This window comes from Gadus chalcogrammus, chromosome 18, assembly GCF_026213295.1.
Source record: "Gadus chalcogrammus isolate NIFS_2021 chromosome 18, NIFS_Gcha_1.0, whole genome shotgun sequence".
Classification (NCBI taxonomy): Eukaryota; Metazoa; Chordata; class Actinopteri; order Gadiformes; family Gadidae; genus Gadus; species Gadus chalcogrammus.
The window spans coordinates 16,924,488-16,936,706 of record NC_079429.1 but is presented as its reverse complement, the minus strand read 5'-3'; the positions used below and the strand labels follow the sequence as shown (position 1 = coordinate 16,936,706).

The 12,219-nt window shown below is 45.8% G+C and overlaps 1 protein-coding gene across 1 annotated transcript in view; it reads left to right on the top strand.

The window, feature by feature from the left end:
• Positions 1–1,991: 1,991 nt before the first annotated feature.
• LOC130371521 (rho-related GTP-binding protein RhoN-like) overlaps positions 1,992–12,219 on the top strand; it is a 22,089-nt gene continuing 11,861 nt past the window's right edge. The window contains exons 1-2 of the mRNA XM_056577325.1: positions 1,992–2,305; positions 2,928–3,015. Of these exons, the coding sequence (XP_056433300.1) occupies positions 2,201–2,305; positions 2,928–3,015 (193 nt within the window). The 5' untranslated portion in view covers positions 1,992–2,200. The remainder of the gene's footprint in view (positions 2,306–2,927; positions 3,016–12,219) is intronic.

Genomic DNA, 12,219 nt, shown 5'->3' with positions numbered 1-12,219 from the left:
AGCGGTGGATCCCCACAGGAAGATCAGGATCGTGTGTTGCAGGAATGGGCGTCACAGGTGGTTTGGTGGTGGAAAAGTCTGCGAGGAATCCTCAAGTGGTCGTGACTTATTATTTTACATCAAAATTGACTAACCTGCCCACATGACCTGGCCAGGCTGGCCCACACATCTACCCTAACAGCTGCTAAGAAATGGACATTGAAACGTTTTGTATGAGTGCAAGTAGCCTACCCACACAATTTGAGCTTCACAATGATATTTGTTATTGGGAACTTCTTATTGATTTTGTGCCGATATTATTGTTTTCCTATTATTTTCCGTGTGTGTCTGTGTCTGTGTCTGTGTGTGTGTGTGTGTGTGTGTGTGTGTGTGTGTGTGTGTGTGTGTGTGTGTGTGTGTGTGTGTGTGTGTGTGTGTGTGTGTGTATGTGTGTGCGTGGGTGTTTTTGTGCGGGTGCACACAAATAGAAAGAGTTTTAATGCGGCCCCTTTCTTAGTGAATTTCCAAGTATCGCTATTTTAAACGTTCAAAACTAAAATAACATTAAACGGACAATGGAAACAGAATCGCATGCATTCTGCACCATCATCTTCCTTCCTTCCTCAAATGGGGTTTGACCTCCCATCGCACTCATCTATTAATAACTCAGAAGAACCAGAAAGGCATATGGACAGCAGGGCCGATATACTTGAAACTCAGACATCAAATCCTAAACCTCATACATGCTTTATCTTTACTGGAACCTTACTGCAACACCCCAGTCACTAACCATGGTTCTGCATGTTGCAAACCGCAACGAGGTTGTCACCTCTGGGTTACGTCTGAGAGGAAGCTGTGACCCTCAGTTTGAGGACATGAAACGTCAAGCTCGGTGAAGACTCGTGGTCTTCACCTATCACTTCCTCTCAGCCTTCTGTCGGGCCCGTTTGGAGTGTCTCTCCGAACCCCATAAGAAGCATGCACGTCCACAAACAAACAGGGTTCAGAGAAAGTACTCCTAAATCCTACACGTGTAAACTAAGTAGGCCTACTCGTTCGTCGTGGTGAGCTTGCGTGTTGCTGTGAAACACATTCCATTCATAAGTTGTTAAGTCTGTTAAGCTAAACAGAGTCAATGATTTAGCTCTGGTTGGTTAACCCAACTGCTTTGGTCTGCATGGCAACAGACTGCTGTTAACAGAGGCGTCATCTTGGGTCAATCACAGTTGTCGCCCGTAACACTATGGATCTGCTACTTGATGTACCAGGGCGAGGGAAGCAGACTAAACCAGTGAAGAAAAGTCTACTTCTTTCGCCCTGGTACACAAAAGTAGCAGAGCAATAATGAGTGCTGCCAACTCTCTTTGAAAAGGGCCCAACCTGCCTACCATAAGTCTAACATAATTCTAAAATGTTAAATTCCAAATCTAGAATCAAAGAAAACATTCAACTCCCCATTTGTGAATATGTATTATCTGAAGTACAGCTATATAAGAAGGCCTATCATTATAGGTCAATCTTGTACAAAATAATTGGGCTTAAGTTAAGAACCCTGCAGTAAAGGCTTCACTAGAGTGCAAAAGCATTTCAGTCGTGCAATGTGGTACTTTGACCACTAGATAGAGCCAAATGCAAGGGGAAGCCTCGTTCACACACGCTCGCAAGCACGCACGCTCGCAGTCATGAGGGAGCACAAACAAACACACACACACGCACGCACGCACACGCGCGCACACACGCACACACACACACACACACACACACACACACACACACACACACACACACACACACACACACACACACACACACACACACACAATGTGTTATGTTTGCAATTTCACTTCACAACAATGCAGGTCTACCTGAACTCAGTTTCACTCTGTTACAGGTTGAATGCTGTCGCCGTGACGTAAAACCCAAAGGACTGGCTTTCCTAGGCGTTGAGGGCGGATCCACACGAAAGATGAAATCCCAGACCAGCCCTCACCAGACCACAACACGCACCGACCACAACACGCAGCGGACAGCAGCGTGCAGCATGCAGCCCGGAGGTGGCGCACAGCAGCCTAATGAAAGTTCTGAATCAAACCCACTGGATTTATAGGCGTTTTTTTGTTGTTGTATGCACGATAAGAGGGAACTATCCGAGTTTGTAGAGAGCTAAGTGTCAAGGAGGCAACATTATAGTACATAATAGTCATTCAAAAAAAGGGCCACCATGGAGGGGAAGGGAGTGAGCCGGTGTAAGATTGTGGTCGTCGGCGATACGCAATGTGGAAAAACGGCGCTCCTTCACGTTTTTGCGAAAGATTCGTACCCAGAGGTAAGAACTAAGAAGATACTACTTGATACATACACATTTAACATCAGCCAACAAGACTCAAACGAACATTGAGCAACGTCTGATGGAGGAGTATTAATGTGCCGTTTACGCATCGCTTGCGCAAAGGCGCAGGTCTCACTGATGATCTGGACACCTAAAGTCAACAAACTACGAGGAGTACAAGTCCTACACATCTGTTTCTGCCTCCGAACCAATAATAAACAAACCTTACTTTCTTTTATTGGAAATTAGAAAAAAAGAAAGTTATCATTAGTCCTAAAGGTGACTAAATAAATCTGTCATCTACTGTAGCCTATCGACTGGATCAGACCCAAAACGTATTATATACATGTTTATGACATCTGGAAATAGCCTGCGCAGATATGCAATGTAGAAATGGATTGATAACATATCGTATTGACTTTAATACTTGATGTCTTTAATGTTTTTTTTTTTTACATTATAATTCAGACTATAGTGCTGTAATAGCTCGAACACCATTTACAACTGAAACTACAGTGATCGAATCCAACGGAGTGAAAATAACAGTTGGCTGTTGAGGAAATTTGGTGGCATAAACACTTACCCTCCGCCTTGGGGTGTGTGTGTATGTGTGTTTCAGAACTACGTGCCAACGGTGTTTGAAAACTACACGGCCAGCTTCGAGATCGACAAGCAGAGGATCGAGTTAAACATGTGGGACACCTCAGGTAAGGGTCCTCGCCTAGAGTTCGGTGATTGGACGTTTACACCTGCACGTTGAGAGAGAGAGAGAGAGAGAGAGAGAGAGAGAGAGAGAGAGAGAGAGAGAGAGAGAGAGAGAGAGAGAGAGAGAGAGAGAGAGAGAGAGAGAGAGAGAGAGAGAGAGAGAGAGAGAGAGAGAGAGAGCGAGAGAGAGAGAGAGAGAGAGAGAGAGAGAGAGAGAGAGAGAGAGAGAGAGAGAGAGAGAGAGAGAGACCCAGCTGTGTGGGGCAGGGGGCGCCCTCGGCAGAATACGGGGCCCGCGGTTATTTAACGCAATGCTAATCGTCCTAAGCATTAGCACGACAATAAAATCACCGTCAGGAAAAGCCGATGGCAATGTAAAATTATGTTGTATTTTCCTGTTTTTTATTGTAATTTAAATGACCGTCCTTTTCCATGGTCTATAAATCTCACTGGTAGTAGTAAATGGGTTTATACGTTTAATAAAAATCTCTTTCAGTTGTAATCACTGGGCCTATATAGCTTATAACTTCCCCCTCTCAGAGGACAGCCAGCCGGGTTTAACGCTCTTGGCATTTCTCATCTCGAGTCATTTCCACTTCTATAAAAACAACAACGCCTTAACGACGAAATACCAGGGCGGAGGAACGTACTGGGTGCTCCTTCACGGGGAGACAGACAGACCAGCTCGACGGGCTGGGGAGAGATCTCAAGCCCTGCAGAGGCTTGTCGTGTTCCCGGTGTGGTCGGGCGGGCCTATCATATGCTTTGAGGGCGGGGCCCTCCTCCTTCTGAACAACACCTGGGGGGCATCACTGGTTTCTGCATTCTCCCAAAACCCTTTCAGCAATTACATTCACCAACACACACACACACACACACACACACACACACACACACACACACACACACACACACACACACACACACATACACACACACACACACACACACACACACACACACACACACACACACACACACACACACACACACACACACACACACACACACACACACACACACACACACATGCATGCACACCCTGCCAGTCATTGGGCTAGTTTTGTTCCAACACCCAGTGGAACGAGGTCCCATCTTGTTGGCGTCACCGCTGGGTGTTCCTCTGAGAACATGGCTGGTATGAATGGTGATGAGATCGATCCGTCCGTCCGTCTGTCACTGCAGTGAAAGCCTCTAAACGGACGGGTCCCAATTGGCCGTCATTATGCTCATAGCACATAGTTCTCCACTTAAATCCGGCGAGGCGATGAGTAATTTAAGCAGATGCTTTTGTCCGATGGTACTTAAGTGAATGGATTCAAATGCAGGTCATTGAGGAGCGGGTTAAAGGGCAGGTGTTGCCTTCCGCTACCAGGATGCCTAGAGGCCGACCGCCGACAATGGGGTTTGTTACAGGGAAGCAGTAGCTCAGGAGGTATAGCGGGTTGACTGGTAACCGGAAGGTTGCTAGTTTGATCCACGGAGTGTCGAGGTGTCCCTGAGCAAGGCGCCTCACCAAGACTGCTCCCGACGAGCTGGCTGTCACCCTGCGTGGTCGACTCCGCTGTCGGTGTGTGAATGTCTGCATGAATGGTTGTAAGTCGCTTTGACACATTGACTTCTTTACCTCAGAGGTAATCAAGTGAGAAGAGAGAAAATAGTCTCCCCAGCTCCACATCCAATGTGTTCTGTTGACTTCATGGTTTGAACGAACAAAGTTTGGAGGAGAACTTAAAAGAGCACTTGGCTTAGGGTGGGAAAAGTGTTCAGGTCTGTCCCTCGAGGCGACACTAGCTCACATTGTTTCCAGTTCAAAGGTCAAATACTCTCTGAAAGTTGGCTATCAGTCACAACTTCAGGAATTGGCTTTCTTGCTCAGGGGCAGGTTGACACTTTTGCTGCCAGAGGGGACAGAGATCAACCTAGCAACCCTATGGACCTGCTCGACCTCCTGTTTCTGTTGTTGAGCACAAGTGGTGCTGCGTGCACACTCACATGCACACCCACAAATCTCTCTCTCACTCACACGCATACACACACACCTCCCTCACTCAGACATATAAGACTTTAGTGTGTGTGTGTGTGTGTGTGTGTGTGTGTGTGTGAGGAGTGTGTCAGAGAGAGTGTGTGGGAGATCTGGAGTGTAGGAGAGTGAGAATATGTGTGTGTGTGTGTGTGTGTGTGTGTGTGTGTGTGTGTGTGTGTGTGTGTGTGTGTGTGTGTGTGTGTGTGTGTGTGTGTGTGTGTGTGTTTGTGTGTGTGTGTGTGTGTGTGTGTGTGTGTGTGTGTGTGTGTGTGGGGGGGGGGGGGGTTATAAACCTTGCATGTCAACACACACTTGAGATGCATGATATTAAGAGGTTCAAAGAACATGACGGGAGAAAGGGGCTAGAAAACAAGAAATAAACAACAGTCTGAGACATATGCAGCTCGTGAGAGAGGGAGATAGGGAGGCAAGACGGATGAATGGAATGAAGGCTGCATCTTCGTCATCAACACACTGCATGCTGTGTTGCATTGGGGCACAGCGGGGTAAACGTCAGCTGGTCTGAGCACTGTGAGGCCAAACACTAGAGTCCATTAGAAGAGCAAACCAACCAAATCAATGGTCTAGAATGTCTCCCTCTTCCTATGTTCCCCTCCCTCCTTCCCACGGGAGGCCTTGCCTGCCCATTTCCATCCCAGACCTGAATCAGCACGGCTCTCACACACAGTCAAACGCTCTTTCTCTCTCTCTAGTGCGCTGTGCAAGTGATTTATGGATTCCCAGATCCTCTAAGGATCTCTTCTTCCCTTATCTATAATGCAAGACTGACCTCGCTGAAACCCCCCTCCCGAAACACCCCCAAATACTTTAGGTAGTGAACTAAACGTATTGTGGAAGGGGGCTGTGACGTCATCACTAGGGGACCACAAGCGTTATTAACATTAGAAAGATGCAAGTTGTATTTTTGTTTTTGCCATTTTCTGAAGTCTGTCTACTTATTTTGCACTATCCCCTGTGTGTTCCTTCTTAATTTATTTTTAAATGTTGCTTCCCCCTGCATTGTCGGGAGGCTGAATTCCGATGGCCATCACAAGTCCCAATCAGCATTTTTGTTGCCCTTCATTCCCTATTGGCATAATTCCCTATATAGTGCTTTTTCTAACCAGTAGCCACTGGAAGCGCTTTACAATACTGCCCAACAACACCCATTCGTGCACACATTCACAAACCAACGACGGTGTAAACCATGCAAGGCGACAGCCAGCTCGTCAGGAGCAGTTAGGGTGGAGTGTCTCGCTCAGGGACACCTTGACTCTCGGCAAGGAGGAGCCGGGGATCGAACTAGCAACCTGCCAGCTACAAGTCAACCCGCTCTACCTCCTGAGCCATATGCCGCCCAGGTCATAGACACGGGGCTTCAGGGACTGAGGGGTTCATCTGAAGGCCCCCGTGGCTCTAATGGTGCAGAGGATTGGTTCCCATCATTCATTGTTAATGTTCCATCAAACACACTGGGTGCAGTCAATGGTTCCATTACCTTCATGGTAGTAGAAGGAGATTATGTTGAGCAGATCAAAACATAAGTTTGGTTTAAAGTAATTTAACTATATTGTACGTGTGAGCCCTGCAGCAAATCGGTGCTTTGCTCCACAACAGATACACACACCCTAATTATTCAGATTCCAGACACTTGCGTGAATTCCCGCATTCATTCCGATCTACTTCCTGTTGTGTGCATCCTGCCAGACACCTTGTGCAGACAGAAGCTTCCAGCGCAGCCTAGCTTCAGGTTTCCGATAGCAACGGTTTGGATGTGAGGTTCTCTTGGCTCGGAGCAGCTCAGAGGGGAGTGTGCTCCAGCTAGACCATATGGCTGCGACGCGGGTTAAAGTTTGAGCCGCGACGGGAGATGAAGAGGATTGATGTTCAGGGCGGATGCCCAGATGCCCGTACTCACACACACACACACCATCATGAATCACAGCTAGACCTGAGGGGGTCAATCTCTAACACGACAATTTCATTTCGAGCAAGAAGCGGCCTCTGTGCTGCTGCAGTCATTCCAAGAAAATGATGGAACTCTCCTCGCGTTCTGGAACCTGGTTGTTCCGGAACTTCTGTTCTGTGGTTTCAAATGAGCAACTCCCTCAGACTATTTAAATGAGCCAGATAAGTTCTGTAAAACAATTATTGCATGACATTTTTTTTCCCAATTCTTTTGCCATGCATTCATTTTGAATGTTGGCCTTTTCATATGCAAGGAATACGATCATACAAAACAGGGATGTTGGGTGGTGAACTGGAAAGATATATTAGTATTCATTCATATCTTCCAGCAAAATACAAGTTTTGTAGGCCTTTGCATTCCGCCGTTGATTCAGAAGTTTTACATTCAAAGAAAGCAAGAGAGAGAGAGAAAAAGAATAAGAGAGAGAGAGCAGGATGGAGGCAAAAAGGTTGGGAGACAGAGAGAAAAGGAGAGAGAAAGAAAGGGTGAAAAAGAAAGAAACCAGACTGACAGATGGACAGAGCACAGGAGAAAGAGCAGGAGAGAGAGAGAGATGCTGAGAGGAGGTATGATGATATGCACGCTGCTGTGAAGCCATGCAGAGGGGGTGCGTTGACTTCCTGACAACATCAGGTTATTGCAGTGTGATCGCCGCGGTTACCAGAGCTCACAGACGGATACAAGCGGCTGGCGGGTCTGGTGCACCTGACCTCTTCACGCCCTGCACTCTGACCTTATGGCTGGGGCGTGTCCACAACAAACCCCCCTGAATATCTGAGCTGAACTTTCATTTGATCAGACCCCTCTAGCAGACCCCTCATGACGCTGGCGTGCCCTTATGGAGACCCCAGGGTAGAGACGTTACCGGTTGGTGGAGGCTGGCAAAACATTGGGTTTTATAGCAGTTATTTTCTAGTACAGTGTTCTATTAGCAACAGTGACACAATTAAATACCACGTTCAAGATCATAGAAGACATACCCCTGCACTCAAAATAAGATTTTACACAAAATCACTAGTGGGAGTGTACACCCAGATGCATGATGGGTAGATCAGCAAAAAAAACCTACCCAGTGGATTGGACCAACTGGTACGCTCCACTGATGGATCCATGATGCATCTGGGTGGACACTACCTCGGTTTAGGCTTGGTTTTGAAATGGATTGTAATCATCACATGGAATAGGGACACTGTCACGCCAAACATTTTTAATTTAGTCGTTTAGTAGATGGTGTGATCCACTGTGACCTACGCCGAAGCTCAGTGACGTTTTTAACTTTGGCATCAATTTCAACGCTACAGAGGAAGAGCACTCGTTCATCAAACAAGGTTTTAAATATTTAAGAATACATCAATTGTTTAAAATATTGTATCCCCTTAAAATGTGTGTGTCTGTGTGTGTGTGTGTGTGTGTGTGTGTGTGTGTGTGTGCGTGCGTGCGTGCGTGCGTGCGTGCGTGCGTGCGTGCGTGCGTGCGTGCGTGCGTGCGTGCGTGCGTGCGTGTGTAATGTTATTGGGTAGATCAAAATGTCCAAATGTCACAAGGCATTAATTGAAGGTTTCTCATTGTGCATGCAAAAGGCCAGGTGTCTGCTTATTAATTTAAATACGAGAATGTGTAGTTACACGCTGGTTACACTGAAGTGCTCAGAAGTGGCATTTCTTTATCATTGTGCTTTTTTATTTATATATAAATATATAAGTGCAGCCTTCATTTGAATTCCAGCCAAGAGACAGTGGCCCCAGGGCCCGCATAAATACATATTAATGTAGAGAGATTTAAAGCCTGTCCACATTCCTATATATATTTGGGGTATTTACGTTTCTCTTTCCTGAACCCAACTGGTTGGCCAGGTGCATTTTCTGGAAGGAATTAAGAAAACAGGAAGCAGGTTGAAGAGCCCAACAAGGAAATCTTATTATGAGCCATTTCCAATGACTTGTTCACGCGTGATCTCTTAGCCGAATAGCATCTGGTATGTAGGGTATGTTTTTTGCCAGTAAACTGTACACAGTTCAATTAAAGCACTTGATGTATTTCAATTAAAGTACTCTGAGATATTTTGCATCTATCATGTACACGGAGAAGAAAGTGAACTCAAACGAAGACAATCCAGACAAGCATTTATGGAATAGCGTCCTCATTCCGGCGATGCCTCAGGGTGCATATTAAACAGATACCAATCCAACAGGAGGCACTGCATGTTTCCATCAGAGATAGAACATGCTTACCCTGTTTCTCTCAGCCCCTGCGCGGTCCTAAAGCATGTCCCGTTTCATGTGGACACTCAGAGACACTGGGCCAGAATGTTTGACTTGAGCTGATGCATGTGCACTATGAAGGAGGGTTATGTATCTTCCTATAATTAATAGCCATGAGCCACATAGTCATATTCATGTTCATTTGGGTTCCTTGACTAACAGCCAAAACAACAAGCTCATGTTCTGTTCATTGTTGGATCAATTCCCTCAATTAAATTACTTTTAATTTAGCCATGGATGGGGGTTCAATTCCCATTGGGGCCTCCAGTGCTAAGAAGGTATGCATCGCGGTGTGGTATTAGGCTATGGATGAAAAGGAATGCCAAACGGCGTTCACATGACCCGATGACATCCATGTTGTAGTCACCAAACATCTAACCAACAAAAGACTATTTAGTTAACAGCAGAACTGAACTGCTGAACCCCAAGGATTGGACGAATCACCACCGCTGGCTTTGCTCAGCAACAAACAACCAGCGCTGGGTTAAAAATGGAAAATGTTTCCCTGATAAACAGGATGTGACCTCTGAATGTTGTTGTCAGTGACTGAGGCGGCCGGATGGAAAAATACTTGAGGAAGACGCTCTCACACACGAACAGTGGGCTACAGTGACTCCCTGTGGAGCAACCCGTCGGCCTGGCATCACACGCACGCACGCACACACACACACACACACACACACACACACACACACACACACACACACACACACACACACACACACACACACACACACACACACACACACACACACACACACACACACACACACACACACACACGGTGGCGGGCAGCAGTGGCTATTGGGCTTAGTGCTAGTGTTTCAGCGCCCGAGGGCTGAGCAGACGGCAGCCTGTCTCTCGGGGTCCGGCCTGTCCCAGAGGGGCTCCAGAGGGGCCACAGATGGGACCGGATTCGCTCGCACATGTCCGAACGGCCCCTTCGAACGACCTGGAAGTGGGCGTATTGATATCTGTTTTCAAGAGGGTACAAACGTTATGGGGAAGGTGGAGATATAGACCTTAGCTTCTGATAGTGCTGTTTACCTCAGAATGTGGATCAGCTCTCTCTCTCAGCCATGAGCTGTCCCCTGAAGACTGTCCTCTGTTGGTGTGAGTGAGTGAGTGTGTGTACAATAGTATATAGTGTAGGTGATTCGGTAAGGGTGCAGTCAAAGCATGGGGGATAATTCCGCGTCTGCTGTAGAAATGATCCAGCAAGGTGCTTAGCCCCTACCTGCTCCATAACGACAAAAATAAAAATGGGTCACCTCAGATAAGAACTTCTGCAACATGCAAGATTGTGACATGTACTAATTGAAAAAAGAGTTGCCTAATTAGACTATAATGCCATTGTTTACTACGTATCCTCTTAATGAAACAAAACTCTCTTTCCTTCCTGTGCCTGGGCACAGACTACAACAGGCCATTTGAATAGTAGCCCTTATTGACCCGATCTCTGAGTAGCGCGCTGGCCCTGAACAATGCGTTGTAGTCTGGGGTCCGGGTCTGTCCCGGGGCGGGGGGAACACAATCAGGGGGCTGTGCTGTGGTTCTTAAAGACCGGACACTCTGTAGAAAACCCCAGAGACCCAGTCTCTGGGTTAACAGCTTTAAGCCGGTTTCAGACACAGTGGAAAGAATGCTGATGGTTCGATGTGGAACATCATCATTGGGTATATATTTTGGGGATTCTAGTTTTTTATTATACAAATAAATATATCTGTATTAATTCCTTTTAAGGTGTGAACTTTGTGCTGTGACACCTTAACATCCTGCTGGGGTTTATCAATTAAGTACATCTTATCTTTAACTCCTTTGTGTTTTAAAGGTAAGGTTTGTTTTCCTTTGAAGGGCATCTGATGTATGTATGGCACGACTGCTCAAAGGCACAGAGTCAGATTAAACAACTTTCCATAAAACATGAAAATGAAACTATATCAGTACTTATTTCCCATCATATTTTATTATGATTCCGATAATGGTCACCAAACCTAATGGTCGACAATCAAATGTAAAATATGAGTGGGATGAATTTTAATCCAGTCACTCCCATACATGCAACTTCTCACCCTAATATTTGTACTAGTGTTTGACTAGAATTGTTTAAGTCACATCATATGAGAACTATGTCATTATCATAGTCAAGGTGTTAAACACAACTAGCACAGTACAGCTAGTTTTAACTACACTCTTGTTTTTTTGATTATGAAATGTAGTTCCTTTCCCCTGAAATGTCGGGCTGAATAAAGATAAAGAACAGGAGGGTTGATGATTCAAATATTAAATGGATCATAAAATGGTGTTATTGTCTGATGGAGGACTAATTTCATGTGATAAGATACAGATTCAGCATCAGCAAAAGCTATGCGTTAACCAAACAAAATGATCATCCATTCAATAACCACATGTTGATGTTTTCATCTTCAGTGCCCGGCTGCTTTATGCTAGCGGCCAGGTAAATCAAGGGGAATATTTCACCAAAACAAATCGAAGGCAAAGAGTCCATTGTGGAAATAAACTGACAAATGTTGTTCCTTTGGAGGTCACGGTGCTCTGCAACCAAACTAAATGCATTCACCTCCGGTTTGTGGCAGACATTGGTTTCCCATTGGTTGCCCTTTAGACCCTAATTGGCCAGACGGTGCGCCACCGCCCTGCTTATGCAACATTCCCTCTCTGACTGGGAACGCGTTGGTTGGACCCGCCCTCGGCTCTGAAACAAACGGCGTGTAGGCGAAACCCAAAAAATAAAGAAGAAGAAGTCTCTTTTTAGAATGTCAAAACATGAGGACATGTTGCTTATTATTTCACTCACTTATTATTCAGTACTCTACTCTCCCTTGGATGCTTTGGAGTGGATAGAGCTTAAACTCGGGCGAAGTTCGTTGACTTCAAAGTGAAAATACTTTAATTGGCCTCAAATGGATCAACACCAAAATATACACGT